The sequence below is a fragment of the Scardinius erythrophthalmus genome (genome assembly GCF_964197995.2).
Source record: "Scardinius erythrophthalmus genome assembly, chromosome: 2".
NCBI lineage: Eukaryota > Metazoa > Chordata > Actinopteri > Cypriniformes > Leuciscidae > Scardinius > Scardinius erythrophthalmus.
The window spans coordinates 21,255,269-21,277,624 of NC_138222.1; the positions used below are offsets into that span (position 1 = coordinate 21,255,269).

The following is a 22,356-nucleotide window of genomic DNA, read 5'->3' on the forward strand; positions in this document are numbered from 1 at the left end:
CATCAATCGATTCTGTTAAATGTGTATTATTTTTGTGTATACTCACAATAAAAACAAAGTGTTGTGCTTTTTGCCAAATAAAGAAAAATAAACGTGATGCGAGTTCTGCCTTCTCTCTGTCAGTGAAGACCATTCTGAAACGCGTCCGAAAATGAACTGTAACTCAGCGAATACTCAGTCAAACAGGCATACAGACACACAGGCATGAAGCTTGAATTATCTTCTTTTAAATGAGGTAATTTATATAAAAAACAAATATTCTCATCTTGTGAAATCTGTATTAAAAGAGAGCGATTCCAGTCGAGCTAATTAGAGCTCATTCAAAGGTAATGTGACTCCGCCCACGGAGAGCGCGTGCTATTCAAACGCAAATTACTGAGGCAATCCAAGCAAACCTGTGAACGCCCCCATATCAGCTCGAGAAAACACAAGTTTATTCATATCATTGTAGCCTACGTGTTTACACCATCTGGCAGCGCTGTGAGGAATAATAATAATGGAGAATCTACCTCAGAGTGCGGGTATTGCAGGAGAGAGGATCCGAATATGTAGTAAGTTTTTTTTCCTTCTCAAGTTAATCGCGTTTCTGTGAATGAATGAAAGGCAGCCGCAGAGATGCGCGCTGTTTACCACAGCTCGCAAAAAGACAGTTTAAATTTAAATTGCGTCTCTGTGTGAATGAATGATGATGTTTTAGCAAACTGTATTGCTATACTGAGTTGAGTGAAAATCGACAGAAATATGTTGAAATAAAATGTAGGCTATTTGCATAAGCAACGTATTAAACTGAAAATTAACATTTATATGCCCTAATATTTTATAAAAACAACGTTACAGTCAGGCATTTCTGTTTGTGAATGAATGTTTCGGTTTTAGCAAACTGTATTGCTATACTGAGTAAAAATCGACTGAAATATGTTGAAATAAAATGTATTTGTATAAGCAACGTATTAAACTGCAAATTAACATTTATATTTCTTATAATAAAAATGAAAGACCTATGTTACAGACATATGAAAGACAACATTTCGTTGATTAGTTTTGGATAGATTATACATTTTTACTGTAAAATATCTGGCACCTCAAATAAGCTTTTGTTTGCCAATATTTGCTCATGTTAAATATAGTATGTTTTGTCAAAAATAAAGTTATCAAATAATCAATCAAATCCTTACCTTTGAAATATGTATGATGAAATGTATACTTTAGTTTTTACAAAGAAAGTTTACACTTGAATTGTTGTTGCAATTGTAACCTTTTTAATAAAAAAATATATTTACAAGGTAGATGTAAACAAACTATTAAAAGGTAAATATAAGCCTTTTCTTTAAATAATTTTTATTGTGTTTTATTAGTGACAAATTTGGGGAGAGGATAAATATTCCAAAACTGAAAATACAGTATGAGAATTAACTGCACAATTACTAGACATGTTTTCCTTGGATATTATAGGCCAAATTGCAAGCACAATATGTGAAAAAATAAAAAAGAATTGAGATGCTTCCAACTGTTGCTCTTGCATTCTTGTGGCTCAGTGACTCACCTGAATGAAAGGGTCATTAAGTATGCAGGCCCCATTGTCTCTTCAGGTGTGAACCACTAAATATGCATGATCGTTGACGCCCACTCCGCATATTGCCTTTCCAAACAGAAAGTGCTTTGCTAAATTCAAATCAATGTATTGTGTTATGTGAATGATAAGGCAGGGTGATTTTCACATAATTTTGAAGAAAAAACACTAGGTGATGACATCCATTAGACAAAAGTCTTATTGGCACATATTTAGAATGTGTTTTATGGCCTTATTTCAGAAACTTTAGTTTTTAGTTTTTTCAATAACCATGCATAAACATTATTCTCTCAAAAATGCAGACATGTACATTATTGTTGCTCACATATTATGGTAGCCCTGTTTGTGCTAAATAGTGTGTAATTTTTTTTTGCCATTAATATGTTTATAAGCAACTGAAAAAAGCACAAATGTCAGGGCATGTCAGAACATCTCAAGGACCCCAAAAACAGCCTAGACCCCAGAGGGTTAATGCACTGCTCAAAAAACAAGCCATTACTTAGCAAAGCCTGGAGCTCATGGTCATCTTCAATGTTTATTTGCTTATTTGTCAGATGAAAACGGATGGCTTCTGTGTAATGTGTGATAAATGTGTCGCATCGGTTCTGACTTTTCTGTACAACTGCTGGCACTGTGTGTTTTTCACGCATTTTTAAAACAAGCAAGCAAAGGCTTTTTTTTAAACCTTCAATTAATTGTTTGTGGCTGAAGGTTTGTAACCTTCAGTTAAGGTTGCAAGACTTTTGATCAGTCTGTATAAGGTCACAGACTTCTTCGGGATATCTGATTCTAAATCATGCTCATCTTCTTGTACTATGCCCGATCCTAAATCAGGCTCAGCATGTTGATGGCTGTCCACTGTATGATTGCGTTTTAACAGTTCCTTGTGTTTTCGATAAACATGAGAACGGTAGGAAGTAAAACAACTACTGTTATGGCTGCACCCATTAAGTCCACAAGTTATGTGGAAATGAGGCTCATGTTGATGGTATAGTCCAATGTGTTTGAGTAAATGGGTAAGATATAATGTCTTCTTGTTGCACAGTGGGCAATTATAAACAGCCATTGTTGAACTATTTACACACCTTCAAAAGACGGGGCAAGTGCACATAGGTCATTTCTTGTCAGCCAGCAAATGACATCAGAAACTGTCCACTGCCTCACATTAGAGATGTCCCTATAAAAGCCAATTCATGAGTCAATTCTTATGCTCATCAAGGATATATTTATTTGATGAAATAGAAACAGTCTGATACTGCTCCATAGAGCTTTGATTATGAGGCGTGTCTTAACCGAACCAGGAAAAAACAACAACTCTTCACTCAATTGGATAGACCTACAACCAATCAGAGCAACGCAGTAAGTTCTCTTTCATTCATGATTTGTTATTAATAACTTAAACAGAATCATCAGCTGAAATCTGCGCGGATTATCAAAAAATACAACACCACATTTATAGGACATAAAAGGGTCTCTGCGGCAAAAGTGAAAGTAAAAGCACAGAAAAGCACCCGTTTCAAAAAAAGGATATATCAAAGTTTATATAACAGGGTCGGGAACCGACCATACACTCGCACATCTGTATAAAAGTGAAGTCAACGCATCTTGACCTCGTGGGTTTTTGTGAGAGGAGTTTGTCAAAGGCTGGAGAAATTATCTTTAAAAAAAGAATTAGCCTAAGTCCTTCCACAGCAGAGAAATTAATATTTTTTTTAATAAAAATCTATAAAAAAGTGAGACATTGTGGCTTGATTTCTTTTATTAATACTCATTTTTCATGACCAAAATAACATTATGCACAGTGAGGAGCCTACAGGTTACAAGCTTCACATATTAGAAAAATACAATAATAAAAAAACACATTTTTAATGGCTCGTCAAGGTTGTTTCAGATCAGCACCTGCAAGTGTCGCCCGTTTAGACGGGTGTCGGATTGTTTCAAAGGCTCGACACAATATGGCACATTTCAACTGTTTCATTGTTTCACGAAGCCTCGATCTGCCTACCACCAGTTCTCTGTTCGTCTTTTAAAATGAATGCGCTGTCGATTTCTTTTATAACAGACGCGATAGCGGAATCTAAACATCTTAATTCTCCAGCTGTAGTCATCTTTTGTTGAAAACCAATTCAATCCAAGCGCTATTTGATGACGTGGGTGATTACGTAACCGCAGATCATCTGTCCATCATCGATTAAAGCCCGCCCTGGCAATTTGATTGGCTCGGCCTTCTGGGAGCCGAGCATAATTACTCCTCAACGGATCGAGTCCAGACCGAACTTCCCGACCAAAAATGTTGTGGCCGGGGTTTGGGCTGGCACCCAGGCTAAGTAAAAACAGTAATATTGTAAAATATTAAAACAAATTTAAAATGTTTTCTATTTTAATATTAAAAAGTATATATTATTCCTATGATGTCAAAGCTGAATTTGCAGCATCATTACTGCAGTCTTCAGTGGCTCATGATCCTTTAGAAATTATTCTAATATGCTGATTAGAGTAAATGAATAAAAAATATAGCCACAAATGGCAATCATTGGGGACCAAGCACCAATGGCCCGTGTGGACAATTAGTGATTCAATTGAAATGTATAGTTTTAGTTTAGTTATAGACTAATAGTTTAGAATTTGCTGTTAGCCTCCCGAACATCTGAAAATTTTTTATGAAACTTAACATGTTTGCTCAAAATGACTTGTTCTCCATACGTGGAGAGTTTTGAGAAGTTTGGACTTTGTGCACAAAACATATAGGAATAATAGTCATAAGAGGCACATAAATTGATGTATTTGCTAAAAAATTGCTAACAATAATAATAATAAAAAAAAAAAAAAAAAAATAAAAAAAAAAATATATATATATATATATATATATATATATATATATATATATATATATATATATATATATATATATAAATGAGAAGGAAGAAGAAAAAAATCAGTACAAACATAATAGGGTTCCTTTGGTGCTTGGACCCCTAATTCATAAACTGATTTAAAAAAATACATTTCTGCTAGTGTTTTAATGAATAAGGCCTGATTGACAAGAATCATTTCAGTTATTTCGAAGTCCAGAAATATAGGCCTACTACTTACATTTGTTGCAGCTCAGTGAAACCCCAATTTCATAGTAAAGTATACTGGATGTTCTGAGGACAGAAAAAGATCAAAGGAAATGGTTAGGGTAAATAAATAATAATATACAGTTTGTACAGTATAAAAATCATTATGTCTTCCATAACGAAAATGAACCATGGTTTTACTACAAATAAAACAAAAACATGGTTATTATAGTTATACCATGGTAACCACAAATTAACCATGGTTTTACCATGGTATTTGTAGTAAAACTGTAGTTATACAAATGCTGATCAATCCGACAGAAAACAATGTTTAACCTGTTAAGCTGCAACCCCACTTTTGAAAAATCCCCAGAAATAACATACCCAAACTGAAACAGATACAGTTCATGAACCCTTTTTACTAAAAGCACAAGTATGATCTCATTTGAAAGCTGACACCTGGCAGTTTATTGTAAATGTAGAATTAATTATTGTCATAATGAAAAAAATTGTTATAAATAGCTTTAAATTTTTGTTATTAGAAATTTATTTAAGTTATTTAAGTTATTAGAAATTTATTTTTATGAAACATCTTCATGAAAATAAAATTGAAGTTGACCCTGTAGCAATCTAGAAATGCACTACAGCTAAAGCCACATGTCTAAACATTTTATGTTTAAAATCTGAAGATGATAAGTCTAAAACTCTGTATTTAGTTACATTTTTTTCAAGATAGAAGCACCTAGAGCTAGCTAGCATGTTAGCTTAGCACACCATCAATACATGACAATTTATGAGATTAAAACCATGTTTGTGCTCCAAACTTACTTTAAAACGCAAGTGAAGTGTTTTAAATAATCTTCTGTGATCTAATTTGACATCAGAGTGCCAAACGCTCATAAAGATTACATCGACGCATTTGGGTATAAATTCAATAAATATTATTCCTGTCTATAGAAATCTGATGTAAACCTATGAGAATCTATCAATATTTCTCCAAATCTGCACATTTTTGAGCTAAAAGCCCTGAGGGAAGTTGTTTTGTGTATCGCTGTCATGACGACAGCACAGAGTTTTTTTTATGAATGAAAGCGGCTGACGCGCATAATTCATATTAAAGGTATCGACTCATTTTTTCATTTCATAACTCCTGACACAAATTAAGACATAACTGTCGCTATAAGTTTCTCAGAATACAATAGTGGTCAAATACTGAAACTTGAGTATTATATCTTTTTAATGAAGTATAGTTTGTCAAGGTATAACATTAAATCTGATAGTAAATTTGAACTAAATAAAAAAAAAAAAAACGCTTCAGTGCGCGGGCGCACTGGCAACGGTTAACAGGTTAACGACACTACACTTTTACTATAATAAACCCTTGGTTCATTTTCGTAAGTGTATGAAAAGTATCCTTAACCCTCTGGGGTCTGGGCTGTTTTTGGGGCCCTTGAGATGTTCTGACATGCCCTGACATTTGTGCTTTTTTCAGTTGCTTATAAACATATTAATGGCAAAGGTGTAAATTCACTCTATAAAGCACAAACAGGGCTACCATAATATGTGAGCCAAGTGTATGTACATGTTTTCATTTTTGAGAGAATAATGTTTATGCATGGTTATTGAAAAAACTAAAAACTAAAATTTCTGAAATAAGGCCACAAAACACATAGTAAATATGTGTCAATAAGACTTTTGACTAATGGATGTCCTCGCCTAGAGTTTTTTCTTCAAAATTATGTGAAAATAGTCTTGCTTTATCGTTCACATAAAACCATACATTGATTTAAATTGATGTAAAACAGGTTTTGCTTGGAAAGCCAATATGCGAGGGGGGCGTGAACGAGGAGTGGTTTACACCTTAGAATACAATGTCCCACCCACTCTGCATAATGACTCTGCATAATTAGCCATTCATTCAGGTGCGACACTGACTGAGCCACAATGCAAGGACAAAAGATATATTTAGAAGAAGACTTATATTGACCATTTAAGATTTTGCTTACATCTATCTTGTAAATATGTTTTGCTATTTTATTAAAAAGGTTACAATTACAACAATAATTACAATTTCAACAATATTTCAAGTGTACTCTTTCTTTGTAAAAAAAAATATTATAGGCCTACATTTTATCTATGTTTTCATTACTTTCATATTTCGCCTGACTGTAACGTTGTTTTCATGAAATATTAGGGCATATTGTTAATTTGCAGTTTAATACGTTGCTTATACAAATAGCCTACATTTTATTTCAACATATTTCAGTCGATTTCTACTCCTCTCAGTATAGCAATACAATTTGCTAAAACATCATCATTCATTCACACACGCGATTTAAATTTAAACTGTCTTTGCCAGCTGTGGTAAACAGCGCGCATCTCTGCCGTTCATTCATTCATAAACAGAAACCCACGTGAAGAAATTCACGTGAGAAGGAAAAAACTTACTAGTATTCCTCAGCTCGCTCCTCGATATACCCGCACTTCTGAGGGACATTTTCCATTATTATTATTCCTCACAGCGCTGCAAGACGGTGTAAACAAGTAATGATCTGAATAAACTTGTGTTTTCTCGAGCTGATATGGGGGCGTTCACAGGATTGCGCGGATTGCCTCAGCCATTTGCGTTTGAATAGCGTGCGCTCTCCGTTGGTGGAGTCACATTACATCTGAATCAGCTGTAATTAGCTCGACTGGAATCGCTCTCTTTTAATACAGATTTCACAAGATGAGAATATTTGTTTTTTATATAAATTACTTCATTTAAAAGAAGAGAATTCCAGCTTCATGCCTGTGTGTCTGTATGCCTGATTGACTGAGTATTCGCTGAGTTATTGTTCATTTTCGGACGCGTTTCAGAATGGACTTCACTGGCAGAGAGAAGGCAGAACTCACCTCGTGTTTATTTTTCTTTATTTGGCAAAAAGCACAACACTGTTTTTATTGTGAGTATACACAAAAATAATACACATTTACCAGAATCGATTGATGTATGAAACTTGTTTAGTAAAATCAAAGTCAAAAGAGTATTTCGGGTCTCAATTCAACTCATAAGGAAAAAAGCGAGCAGATCACGTCGGCGTGATTGCCGACCTCTGAGGGTTAAAACATGTAAACTCAACTTTTGTATGTTAAAAAAAGAGCGTGCTGCATTGTCTAAAAGTTAACATAATAACTAAAATCATTGTTTGTGATTTAACAGTGCAGTGCTCATTTCGTCCCACAAAGTTCTTTCGTTAGCATCGCAGCTAAAACATTCAGTCCTATTCTGCTATAAGCCTACTGTCAATGTTTAACGTTAGCCTAATATTAAGCGGATAAAAATTTTAAAACAGACATTTTTAAACAGCCATACAATTAAGTGTGTTAGTGTGTCAATGTGTGTACACATAGTATATATTTTGAATACTAATTTTGGCGACTTTACTTACCTTTAATGGGGAGGTCACATGAGTTCTTTTGATTATATGAGCTGTTATTTTTTTTTTTTTGAAATTGCGTTGCGCGCGAGCAGGACGCAAGAGAGTTCTTCTTCTTCTTCTTCTTCTTCTGATTAATAATTATAATAATAATAATTAGGGCTGCACGATTTGGGGAAAATGTCATATTGCGATAATTGAGGTCAATATTGCGATTACGATTGCGATATGCGATATAATAAACAAATGGTCAACTTGCTTGGTTCTCAAGGAAAATAAATGCACACACAGATTAGTGATAATCAGCCTAAAGAAAAAAGTTCTTTAGTCAAGAGCAGTGAGTGTTTTTCTCTGTTCCCTTTGTTCTTTGATTAACTTTAGCGACAGATTTTTTTTTTTTTTATTGCATTTTAACAAGAACAAAACATAATTTACATACAAGAGTACATATAACCATACATGTCAGGGGTAAAGAAAAATAATAATAAAAAAAAGCAAAAAAAAAAAAAAAAAAAAATAGAGTAACTTTAGCGACAGATGTAATTAGTGGCTACTGTGTACTATCCCTTTAAGACCACCCGCTGTCAGAGACGCGGATCTCACATGCGCCTCATTCTTTCACGAGTCATCACAACTCTTCATGTTCATCATAAGACTACTCTTATGTTATGAAGACACTCGACAAAAAGACATTTTGGCATAATTGTGTTATTGTTTGTTCTAGCTCGAAAGAGAACTGTATTCTGTCATGCTGTTTTGTGCGCACGCACGATATTAGCGCGAGTCTTTCTGTCTGTCACAGTCAGGACATTCACAGGCAGCGCGTTCATTTTGGCATACATGTGTGTTGTTCGTTCTACCGTGAAAGAGAACTTGATACTGGCGAGTGTCTATCTGTGTGTGTGTGTGTGTGTGTGGAGGACATTCACAGGCAGCTCGTTCTTTTATGTATTATCGCGCATGAATGGTTTAAAAGCATTTGCATTAATAAGTGCGTTAACAGCGCTAATTTGTTTATTTAATATAAAATCGCAACATTTTGCGTCATATAATCGCGTAGGCTTGACATCGCGATTGCGATACGATTAATCGTGCAGCACTAATAATAATAATACTTTTTTTTTTCAAAGATTGTAATAGGTTTCATCATGGCAATAACAACATAAAGATAACTAATTGTATTAATTGTTGAGCAGTTTAAGCAATAGCTTAAAAGCAGTTTAATCAAAATTTCACTTCTAATAATGCACTGTTTATTTCAATATGAAATGTTAAAAATAATAGATTTTTTTATTATTGACGTATTTTTTGTGGACATGATGTAACCACTAGATGTCTATAGGCTATATTAATATAAATCTGGGTTGTAAAATGCCTGATTGCTTTTTCTTTCTTCTTTTTTTTATGTTTAGGCCTATATGAAGTGTAATGTTTTACATGAGTACAGTCAAACCTAAACACAAAGCATTACCCATAATCTATTCAATAAAAATGTAACAAAAATTAACAAAAATGTGTGATCTGATCTCAACCTCTTGTCTTCTGGCTAACTGGTAAACAATCTCAAAATGAGATCTTTGGGTTCCTCCAGATGCTGGCTTTTACAAAAGAGGTCCTCCAGGAACCACTTAAATGTTACAGGTCTTACAAGAACCCTTTCATAGAATATGAGTTCCTCTAACTTCCCCCAAAGCACTTCGACGTCTCACGGTAATGAAAAGGTGCCTCCAGAACCTCAACACTGAATACAAAGTGCTTAAAGAATCAGATAAGTTCCTGAAAGAACCGCAAAGACAGTCAATGGTTCGACCAGTAACCCTATTATAGGAGAAATAGCTTTGAGGAACTTAACCCTCTGGGGACCAAAAACGCGCCCGCGCGTTTTGCTCGTTTTTTTTTTTTTGCAATGAAAATAAACACTAAATGCTCTGTTAATTTTGATCTTTCATTTTCGTGTAATACATCAATCGATCCTGTTCAGTTTCTATTTTTTTTCTGTATACTCACAATAAAAATAAAGTGTTTTGCTTTTTGACAAATAAAGAAACTTTAACATGATGCGATTTCTGCCTTCTCTCTGTCAGTAAACTCCCATTTGAAACGCGTTCGAAAATGATCTATAACTCCGCGAAAATTCAGTCAAACAGGCAAACAGACCCACGGGCATAAAGCTTGAGATTGCATCTTTTAAATGAAGTCATTTATATAAAAAACAAATATTATCAGCTTCTGTAATCTGTATAAAAAGAGAGCGATTCCAGTCGAGCTCATTACGAGCTCATTGACTTTAATTCGTTCACGCCTACTCACGGAGCGCGCTATTCACAAGATAATGTGCTAAGCCCTCTATGCAAAACAGGTAAACGCCCCCAAGCAAATGCATTAAACGCTTCAAGTTTCATCATTTCGTCACCTGCGCGTTGGGAAGATGACACGGTACACCGGTGCGGAAGCCCTTCAGTTCGTCCTGGATACTAGCGACAAAGAGTCCAGATTTTCATCAGAAGAGGAGCATGACTACTCTGATGACGACCGTTTGTATTTTGAAGAGCGAATTGATGCAGCCGTGGATAGAATTTCGGATGAGTAAGTATTTATTCTTACTTGCATTAGTTGACAAGCTATTCAAAACATGAGCTTACATATTATACTGGGTGGACTTGCCATCCAGAGTATTGACATTTGATATCTACCTATATTCAACACGATCTAATGAAAGTGCATATCTATACCATGAATTTAATATCTCATACCATTTCAACGTCAAAAATGTTTTGTTTTGTTTTTTTGTGTACATATGCTACACCCCTTGGTTAGGAAATTTGTATTTGTATGTGTAGCCTAAATGATATGTTTAGATCATTATGTATGAAAGATAGAATTTAGAAATTATTTTAGAAAGTAGGCCTAGTAGGTGTTTAGATTATATTTTGACTATATAAATGCTGCCTCATTATCATTAACGATGCATGCTCGCAAATATCAGTTGTAAATGTGTGTAAATGTGCTGAAATGTGTAAATATACCCAGTTAATGAAGTGCACAAATGTGTTAGGCTAATGTTTGCGGTGTGCCTCTCCGGTAATGGCCCATTGACACGCATATAGGCTTATTGCACGCGTCTAAAATTATTTACATCAGTTAGTCATTATAGACTAATGCTACTATAGTTATATTTATGTAATAATATTCTTCAACTTTTTTAAAAGGAATGTAGCTTCATCACTTCCTCCGCCTGCAACTCGGAGTGCGCTTAGCAACACAGTCAGAAATCAGAAAGCGTAAGTACATATTTACCCACTATTTTACCCGCATCAACGGGGCATAAGCATTTACTGTGAGATACCTGCCTTTACTTTTGTTTTTACAAAATTACAATAAAACAGATTGAAAAACAAAACATTTGAATCTCCTCATTCTTTGTTCAGGCTGCCTCACTCGATGGCCCATTAGCACTTGGGAGAGCGTCTATGTCACACCCCTGGTCTGAATCTCATTAATATTGATGACCCATTACCACTCCCACGCATAAACCTCTTCTGACAAAAAAACTGTTTTACAATGTTTAAATCAATGTAGTGTTTTATGTGAACAATTAGGCAGGATGATTTTCACATAATTTTGAAGCTAGAACTCAAAGGGACAACATCAATTAGTCAAAAGTCTTGTGGACACATATTTAATATGTGTTTTGTGTTCTTAAATCAGCAACTTTAATTTAATTTTTTTCCAATAACCACGCATAAACATTATTCTCTTAAAAATACAAACATCTACATACACGTTGCTTGCATATTATGGTAGCCCTGTTTGTGCTATATAGAGTGAATTTACACCTTTGCCATTAACATGTTTATAAATAACTGAAAAAAGCACAAATATCAAGGCATGTCAGAACATCTCAAGGACCCCAAAAACAGCTTGGTCCCCAGAGGGTTAAAATACATTTTGAAGTTCATCGAGTATCCGACAGGATATCTGAGGCACCTTTAGTTTTTACAGTGTAAGATACAAAAAGTGTCATACCTGGCCTATATGTCGTTCCTTTAAATTTCACCCAGGCTGGTACATACATCTCTGTGTGGGCTGGAACATTTTCCAAGCCTCCTTGGATATCATGACATCTCTCAAGGTCTGCAAGAATAGTGCTGTGACCTGGGCCCACTTCAATGGGGTGATCAAAGACATTTCCAGAAAAGAAATTGTAACACAGCATTACTTGATGTCTAATGGCCATAGTTTTACAGATATTCTTGAAGTTGCATGTGACATGGCTTATGCGTTTAAAGAAGTTATACTTTGCTTCAAACCGCATAGTCCAATACTGCATCAATGGCCCAAGCTGTCTTATGGCTCTTGGATAATGCAACATGAAGTGGTGTTTAGGTTTTAGATGTTGCTGTGGGTACAACTCAAGAAACATAGTATGGTGTTCCTCTATGAGCCACTTCAAGTAGATTGTACTTCCAACAGTGAGAGATACTGAAAAAATCAATTCCAAGCAGGAAAGGAGGAGAAGCAGTAGCTGCCAGAACCTATTTGACTCTGGAACTAGATCTCCCATCATTAGAGGCAGCAGTCTCAAAAAGCACCACATCTGTGCTGCTGTCTGTTTCATGGTCCCATCTTTTTTACGCAGGTAATTCTGTGTAATCAGAGAAGGCTTGTTGTGGGCATCACTGAAGCCATAATCAAAGCTGGTGATCCTGCAATTTAATGTATCTAATGTGAAGTGTCCTTCCTCAATCAGTGAGTTGAGCATCAGTGAGCATAATTGCTTGCAAAGCTTTCGGTGAATTCAAGAACTCCATTTAGTGCCAAGTTATCACCAACAACCTGGCAAATGCTGACTTTTACTTTTCCATCAAATGATGGTGTTTTGATATCCACACCCTCTTTCTCCAAAGATTTTATGTCCTCCACTACAGGCTTTAAAACCTTATCAATGCCATAGGTTTTGGCGTCATCAGTTTTGTAGACTGCCAGCAGAAAAAGCGAGGATAAGCTAGAAAGCAGCTCTTTTGGTAAACATTTGATGGCAAAATACATAAACCCTACTTTGTGGACAGATGTCTTTGAGCCAAGTGGATTCACAGTCTCTACATCATCAATATAATTAAGGAGAGGAATAGAGACCTCCTGAGAGAACAGGGCATGGTTTTGGTAGAGCTCACCATCACAAAAGTCTTGCAGGAGACCATAAGTGCTCTTCTGCCATGCAACAACTTTGGACATGATGCCTCATGTTCAAGTATCCTTTTCAGGAGTGGTCTAAGTGGAATGCGCTGAAACGTGTCACTCGTTGAAATTTGTTTTACTGAACCACTGCTGGAATCTATGTGCTGAACATAGGAAATGCCAGGGAAAGTCTCCTCTATTGGCTGAATAAAGTTTCCAGACTGCATCAAATATTTCATTTGCTTATATTCAGTCTCTAAGCCTTTGAAAGGCTCAGATGCTGCCTGGAATTGATGATTCAATTCCTGTGCCTCTATGCTTTTGTCCTGCCCAAGAGCCTTAAGGAAAGACATAGTTCTATCCTGAAGCTTGGAGACTATATCTGACAACAGACTTGAGGTTTCTTGTACTGTAAAATTTACTGCAGAAAAAGTCTGTGAAGACTTTTGAGTTTTGCCAGGAAAAGAGCTACCCTATCTGTCATATCCTCTTCCTCCAAATCATCCATGTCACTGACCCCACCAATGTCAGACTCTTCCATGCATGAATGCTCTTGAGCATCCAGTGCCTCAAATGTTGAAATGGGTGCTTGGTCAGCATTACTTCTAGATGCATTGTTAGTCTCATTGTGGGCATTATTGTGTTGAAGTAAGTGCCTTCTGTACGACCTCATATAAAAAAAAGTCCTCCGACAACCATGCTGATTGCATTCAAAATGTGTCGAAGCACTGTTAATACTGTGGACTGCTCTTAAGTGGGTAAAAAACTGTTTAAAGTCAGCTATGATAGCTTGGCATTGAAAACACCTATAATGCATTATAGACTTAAAAATTTCAGTTCTTTGAAATGTTTTAAAAAATTTAACCGCATACCAATTTTGGGGATGAGTGTTGCAATTGTGTTCTCATCCAGCAACAGGAAGCTGTCATCATCTATCTGCTCATCTAAAAGGAAGATAACACAAACAAACAAGGCTATCTATGAAATTACACTGACATAGACTTGGCACAGAAGTGGTATCCTATGCCAGCCCTACAATGTAAGTGATTTAAATTCACCCTACAGGGTTTGACATTAAGCCTTGTCATGTGCTTGTACATTGGACAAGTAAATTGGCCATTCATGTTTTTGATCTTATTGTGAATGGTGTAGCAAACTTGGTTAAGTGGTAGGGCTGGCATTGGATGCAACTGTGAAAAAAATATTATCTACAAAGAAAGAGAATTTGAAATTCAAAATTGTTCATCACATACTTACTAGCAAATTTTTCAATGAGGCACTCAAGATTCCAGTTGATGAGTTTTTGTTGAACAAAATTGTCCATTGCTGTAAAAGAACAGAAGGAAACATCTGATTAGTAATATATTTACAAAGTTAGCTGTGCAGATGATGAACACCTGTGTCTGATTTTAGTAATTGGCGTGGAGAGACCGGATATAAGCCGGAGCGTGGCAGAGAGAGAGGGAGAGAGACGAGCTGGGACCTCGCTGTGTGCTGCTGGGAGCTGAAAGTTTCACTACGAGAATTCTGAGTTATTGTGTTTGTTGTTGCTGTGCACGTGCACGGTGAACGCGCTTTGTGCGCACCTTTTGTTTATTTGTAAGAAACGTGAATAAACGAGAGTCCCAGCTCAAGCCGACCCCTGTCTTCTTCCTTCCTTGTCAATATTGAACTGAACTTCATCACACTAGTGCCGAAACCCGAGAAGGAAGAAGATCGCCGCCGCCATGCAGTCCCCGCCAGGAACACCATTTGTGGACATCATCCAGTCACTCGCCGGTCTTCACCAAGAGCAACACCAACATCTGCTGGCGATCAAGGAGCAGGATAAACGCTTCGAGGCGCTCCTCCGGTCCCAGCATGAAGGCCGCGAGTTGTTCCGGAGCTGGGTAGACCGGGAGGTTCGGGCCATCCCCTCATCTAAGGACAGTGCATCTCCTCTGCCGCTCAACAAGATGGGACCTCATGATGATCCGGAGGCATTTTTGGATTTATTTGAAAAATCGGCAAAGGATCGGGGATGGCCCACCGAGGACTGGCCAATGCGGCTTATCCCTCTGCTGTCAGGAGAAGCGCAGATAGCCGCCCACCAACTGCCAGTCCAAAACCTCCTGGTCTACCGGGACCTCAAGCGTGCCATCCTCCAGCGGGTCGGTCGGACACCGGAGCAACATCGCCAGCAGTTCAGGACCCTGACCCTGGAAGAGTTCGGCCGACCCTTCGTGATGGCACAGCAGCTCCGGGACTCCTGCCGCAAATGGTTGATGGCCGACAATAGCGACATCGAGGGTGTGATCGATCGTGTGGTACTGGAGCAGTTCGTGGCCAGGCTGCCTAGGAAAACCGCGCAGTGGGTCCAGTGCCACCGCCCGACGTCGCTGAACCAGGCCATCCAGCTGGCGGAGGACCAGATGGTGGCGTGCCCAGGGGTCGGCGACCCCTTACCATCCGCATCTCTCTCTCTCTCTCTCTCCCCCTCCCCTCTCTCTCTCCAAACCTGTTCCACTTCCTAGGTCCCGTGGAGGGCTCCCGCCGAAGCCAGCGCCTAGGTGGAGAACGGGTTACTCGGCGGAGCCAACAGCTGCACCCAGGGCTCCTCCCAGGGGAGGGAGTTCGACCACGGGATTCTTCACACCGCCAACTCCATCACCGCTCTCTCCACGCCAATCGCTTGACCCGCTTCCTGCCGCCAGGGCGGCGGTAAAGTCTGGGCCGGCCTGTTGGCGCTGTGGGGACCCAGGACATTTTATTGACAGATGTCCAGTGATGGAGGTGGGGACATTGATCCGGGTCCCCGACGCGCCACAGGCTGCCCTCGATCAAGCTGGCCTATACCAAATACAAGTGAGTATCAAGGGGGGTACATATCAGGCTCTGGTGGATTCAGGATGTAACCAATCCACCATCCATCAAAGCCCGATTCAACCTAGGGCATTGGATAATAGCCGCATGGTTAAGGTTCGGTGTGTGCACGGGGAAGTGGTGAATTATCCTATTTTGCCTGTGGATATTCAATTCAGGGGAGAAAAGCATAGAATAGAGGTGGCAGTTAATTCGCACCTCCGGCATCCGATAATTTTGGGAACTAATTGGCCCTCATTCAATAAATTATTGGGATATTTATGTTCGGATGCCTCTTGGGGAAAAAGAGAGAAGAGTAGAATAGCGGTTGCACAGTTAGGAGAAGCTGAACCGGAACCTCCGGAGCCTGTTTCAGGGGAACAGAGTACTCTGGAGCGAAATATCCTCCCTGAGCATGATGATTTTCCCCTGGAACAGTCCCGGGATGAAACGCTGAAAAATGCCTTTGATCAGGTTCGTTCTATCGACGGTCAGCTTCTTCATCCTGATCAACCGCTCTCCTATCCTTCTTTTTCAATTTTAAAAGATAAGTTGTATCGGGTGACCCAAGACGCCCAGACAAAGCAAGATACAACCCAGTTACTGATACCTAAAAGCCGTCGGGAAATGCTTTTCCAGGCGGCTCATTGTAATCCAATGGCCGGGCATTTAGGACAAACGGCTACACTAAACCGTCTCATGGCCCGGTTCTTTTGGCCGGGCATTCACGAGAATGTGCGCAGGTGGTGCGCGTCTTGTTGTGAATGTCAGTTGGTGAATCCACCGGCCACCCCAAAAGCACCATTGTGCCCCCTACCATTAATGCAGGTCCCCTTCGAACGAATTGGTATGGACCTCATCGGGCCATTAGAACGGTCAGCGCGAGGACACCGCTTTGCATTGGTTCTGGTGGACTATGCAACGCGATATCCTGAAGCAGTGCCTCTCCGCACTATTTCTGCTAAAAGTGTGGCGAGCGCACTGTTTCAATTAATCTCCCGGGTGGGGATTCCGAAAGAAATCCTCACCGATCAGGGCACGGCGTTTATGTCACGTACTATTCACGAGCTTTACGAATTGTTGGGCATTAAATCGATTCGAACAAGTGTCTATCACCCACAGACAGACGGGCTGGTCGAACGGTTTAACCGCACGTTAAAATCCATGATTCGTAAGTTCGTACATGAAGACGCCAAAAATTGGGATAAGTGGTTAGAACCCCTCTTGTTCGCTGTACGGGAGGTCCCGCAAGCCTCCACGGGGTTTTCCCCCTTCGAGCTTCTCTATGGACGTCAGCCCCGTGGGGTGTTAGATGTCCTTAGAGAGACTTGGGAGGACGGACCTTCTAATAGCAAAAATGAAATTCAATATGTCATGGACCTGAGAACAAAACTCCACACTCTGGGGCGGCTATCAATGGAGAATTTGTTACAGGCACAGGACAAACAGAGTCGGTTGTACAACAGGGGGGCTAGACTACGTCAATTTGCACCGGGAGATAAAGTGCTTGTATTACTCCCTACTTCTAGTTCAAAATTGCTCGCGAAGTGGCAAGGACCCTTCGAGGTCACACGGCGAGTTGGTGATCTCAACTATGAGGTGGTTCGAACGGACAGCGGCGGAGCACATCAATTATATCACCTCAACCTGCTAAAAAAATGGTCTGAGGCAGAATCAGTGATGCTGGCGACGGTAGTAAGTGGGGAGGAGGATCTCGGTCCAGAAGTGAGTTCAAAGTCGCAATCTCTCGCTCTGGCCCCTGGAGGAGACCACCTCTCACCCTCGCAGCTCACTGACATAAAATCAGTACAAGCAGATTTTGCTGATGTGTTTTCGCCCCTGCCTGGTCGAACGAATCTCATTCAGCACCATGTTGAGACTGAGCCGGGCGTGGTTGTTCGCAGCCGGCCGTATAGATTACCAGAACATAAGAAAAAAGTGGTTCAAAATGAATTAGAAGCGATGCTAGAAATGGGAGTAATAGAAGAATCCAACAGTGACTGGGCGAGCCCGATAGTTTTAGTTCCTAAAACGGACGGCTCAGTACGGTTCTGTGTGGATTACAGAAAGGTGAATGCTGTGTCGAAATTCGACGCATATCCAATGCCTAGGGTTGACGAATTGCTTGATCGACTAGGCACTGCTCGTTTTTATTCGACACTGGACTTAACTAAGGGTTATTGGCAGATCCCCTTGTCTCCCATGACCAAAGAAAAAACAGCTTTCACAACGCCGTTCGGATTACACCAATTTGTTACTCTTCCGTTCGGATTGTTCGGGGCTCCGGCCACCTTTCAGCGTCTGATGGACAGAATTCTCCGGCCGCATGCTGCATATGCCGCTGCATACCTGGATGATATCATCATTTATAGTGGTGATTGGCAGCGACATATGCAGCATTTGCGAGCTGTCCTGAAGACGCTGAGAAGGGCTGGGCTCAGGGCCAATCCGAAAAAGTGTGCAATTGGGCGGGTGGAAGTAAGATATCTGGGTTTCCACTTGGGTCATGGACAGGTGCGTCCACAAATTGACAAGACGGCAGCAGTTGCGACTTGTCCAAGACCCAAGACCAAAAAGGAGGTTAGACAGTTCCTGGGGCTGGCAGGTTATTATAGAAGGTTTGTACCTAATTTTTCGGACACTGCCAGCCTGCTGACTGATTTAACTAAAAAGGAAGCACCAGATAGGGTCCAGTGGACGGAGCAGTGTCAGCAGGCTTTCACCCAGATAAAGGCTGCTCTGGGTGGCGGTCCGCTCTTAAATGCTCCTGACTTTTCTCTCCCCTTTATTCTACAGACAGACGCATCGGACAGGGGGTTGGGCGCTGTCCTGTCCCAGGAGGTGGAGGGTGAAGAACGGCCGGTGCTGTACATCAGTCGCAAGCTCTCTAAGAGAGAGACGATGTACAGCACCATAGAGAAAGAGTGTCTGGCAATCAGATGGGCTGTTCTCACCCTCCGCTACTACCTCCTGGGGCGGGAGTTCACCCTCTGTTCGGACCACGCTCCCCTGCAGTGGCTCCACCGCATGAAAGATACCAACGCGCAGATCACCCGTTGGTATCTAGCTTTACAACCGTTTAAATTCCAGGTGATCCACAGGCCGGGTGTACAGATGGCTGTGGCTGACTTTCTCTCCAGGAGGAGGGGGGGGGGAGGCTGCAGACCGGATGGCTCCCCGGCCTGAGTCGGGCGGTGGGGGTATGTGGCGAGGGGGGCGTGGTTTTGCGGAGTCTGTAGCGGGAGAGAGAGGACGGAGCAGAGCGGAGCGTAAGTAGGTCAAGTGCAGATGATGAACACCTGTGTCTGATTTCAGTAATTGGCGTGGAGAGACCGGATATAAGCCGGAGCGCGGCAGAGAGAGAGGGAGAGAGACGAGCTGGGACCTCGCTGTGTGCTGCTGGGAGCTGAAAGTTTCACTACGAGAATTCTGAGTTATTGTGTTTGTTGTTGCTGTGCACGTGCACGGTGAACGCGCTTTGTGCGCACCTTTTGTTTATTTGTAAGAAACGTGAATAAACAAGAGTCCCAGCTCAAGCCGACCCCTGTCTTCTTCCTTCCTTGTCAATATTGAACTGAACTTCATCACACTGGACAATGACTTTCTACAGAGCTGCTTTATAGCCAAATTTAACTAAGGCCCACGCACCCAAACACAGAGAACATAATGCAACATAATAAAATATTTATGTAAAGCTACCTTTCGAAAATGACTAACAAAATCAGATAAATAATAGGTAGACTTACAGCTTCTTTAGCTTGTGCAGCCGCTAGCCACTAGCCAGTGACGTTATCCAACACTGAGTCAGTCAATCAGTAACGTTAGCCTAGTCTGTTTCAAGTAGCCTACAAGAAACCAGTGCGCAAAATTTCTGGAAATAAAACAACAACAACAACTGTATTTAGACATTGTGTGACCGTTTGGAATAATTGATGACAGACCGTGTAAAAATAATGAATGTTATGTGTAGCCTAACGGTCGCTAGTTCGACAGGCGCAAATTCTAGAGCATTCGTGTTAAATAATGTAATGTTAAGGGTCCGTCGTCAATATTTCACAGTTAATTTCTACATAACTTCTTCTTATTGACTTGCCGACTACTTAACGTTAGGATAGTTTTAATAAAACAGTGTTACTCACCTTTACTCTCGCTCCTCGTCCTCCTGTTGGCGTTGTGATTTGGACAAAAGATTTGGTTATTATTGGGGGCCAAGCACGGAAGGTGCAGAGGCACCTATTGTTTCCATTCGTGTTCTTATTAGGGGCCAAGCACAGAATGTGCGTAGGCACCTATTGTAATCATTGGCGTTCTTATTAGGGGTTCAAGGACGAAGTGCTGAAAACCTTTTGTAATTGTTAGGATTTTTAGGGGTTCAAGCATATAGTGCTGAACACCTATTGTAATTGTAAGGATTTTTAGGGGTTCAAGCACGAAGTGCTGAACAACTATTGTAATTGTTAGGATTTTTATTATTATTATTATTATTAGGGGTTCAATCACAAAGTGCTGAAAACCTATTGTAATTTTAGGATTTTTAGGGGTTCAAGCATATAGTGCTGAATACCTATTGTAATTGTTAGGATTTTTAGGGGTTCAAGCAAGAAGTGCTGAACAACTATTGTAATTGTTAGGATTTTTAATATTATTATTAGGGGTTCAAGCACGAAGTGCTGAACACCTATTGTAATTGTTAGGATTTTTATTATTAGGGGTTCAAGCACGAAGTGCTGAACACCTATTGTAATTGTTAGGATTTTTATTATTAGGGGTTCAATCACAAAGTGGTGGTACAATTGTTGATTGTGTATCAACAATAGGTGGCGCTACAGCGATCAACAATGCATAACTCCTACACCGTTTATTGTATACTCAAGTGTCTTATATCATTGGAAACCTTGAGTCCAGACAAACAAAATGTAGTTGTATATGTCACGATGTGTGCAGGCAAATGAAGACCAGGAAGGCAAAGGTTCAAATACTAAAGTGTTTTACTCAAACAATAACTCAGGAGAAGCAAATCAGTGCAGGCGACTGACTCTGGATCAGCTGTGCAGGCGACTGACTCTGGATCAGCTGTGCAGGCGACTGGCTCTGGATCAGCTGGGCCGATGAGAGGAGGGAGATCGGAGAAGTCATCATCCCTGGAGATAAGCTCGGTTGTGCAGATGACTGGCTCAGGTTCTGGCTTTACTGGGCAGGCGACTAGAGACTTGACTGGAAGATCCAACGGGATGTGGAGATCGGGCTGGACGAGAGGGTCAGGCTGGATGAGAGGATCGTCCACGACTCCCACTGTGAGGGAAGAGCCACACACCCACAGGGTGCGGTCGATGAAGGGGAGATGAAGATCATCCAACAACAACATCTGTTCAAGTGGACTGCTCAACCCTCTCCAAAACGCCATCTTTAGAATTTCAAGATCTTTACTCACATCTTGATAGTAGACGAGGAATTTTTCCACATACTCCTCCAAAGACAGTTTAGTTTAGTTTTTTTAGGTTGGTTCTTCTGTCACGATGTGTGCAGGCAAATGAAGACCAGGAAGGCAAAGGTTCAAATACTAAAGTGTTTTACTCAAACAATAACTCAGGAGAAGCAAATAATCAGAATACACACGCCAACATTGACGAGAACCGACAAACACTAAAGGAAAACACAGGGCTTAAATACATAGGGACTAACAAGATAATTAACGAGGAAATTAACAGGGCACAGGTGAGTGAAATTACTAATTAGACAGACTGGGGAAAACTAGGTTACAGGGACTAAACCAAAAACACAGAAACAGGGTATACATGAAACCGAATGCAATAAAGACAGTCCAAAACACAAACGGAAACGTGACAGTATATCTCCACCAGCAAATTTTCCCGCCATTTTGAATTTTCTTAAAAATCTACTTTTTCATACTCCTCAGTCCGTTTGTCAAATTCACTTGAAACTTGTCATGCATCATCAAGGGACCCTCATGGCAAAATGTTGTCAAAAGAATTACGATCAGTGATTCATGCTCGCCATGGGACGGCAAAACATTTGAAGCAGACGGGGCCACTTTCACTAAAATGGCTCTTGAAAGCATTGAGATATTTTCACCAAACTTGTTATACTCAAAAAATCCGCAGCAATTCACCACTTGCTGGCGCTATAATACAAAAAAGGCATAAAACAGCTTATAACTACGCTACCATTAGTTCGATTGACTTGAAAATGGGCATGCAGTGTCTTTGTCCAGGGTGCCATGCCTTTCTATGAGGACATTGGCGTATCTCGAAAAACATGGCCGCCATTA

The 22,356-nt window shown here is 40.0% G+C and overlaps 2 protein-coding genes across 3 annotated transcripts in view; both read left to right on the plus strand.

Annotated features, from left to right (window-relative positions):
- The window catches only part of trmt44 (tRNA methyltransferase 44 homolog), a 181,183-nt gene that overhangs the window by 94,706 nt on the left and 64,121 nt on the right, over positions 1–22,356 (plus strand). The window lies entirely within an intron of this gene.
- On the plus strand, positions 14,822–19,601 carry LOC308687036 (uncharacterized protein). Its single transcript, XM_081359235.1, has 2 exons — positions 14,822–16,070; positions 19,383–19,601. The coding sequence occupies exon 1, from the start codon at positions 14,954–14,956 to the stop codon at positions 15,737–15,739; it is 786 nt and encodes a 261-aa protein (XP_081215361.1). The 5' UTR covers positions 14,822–14,953; the 3' UTR covers positions 15,740–16,070; positions 19,383–19,601.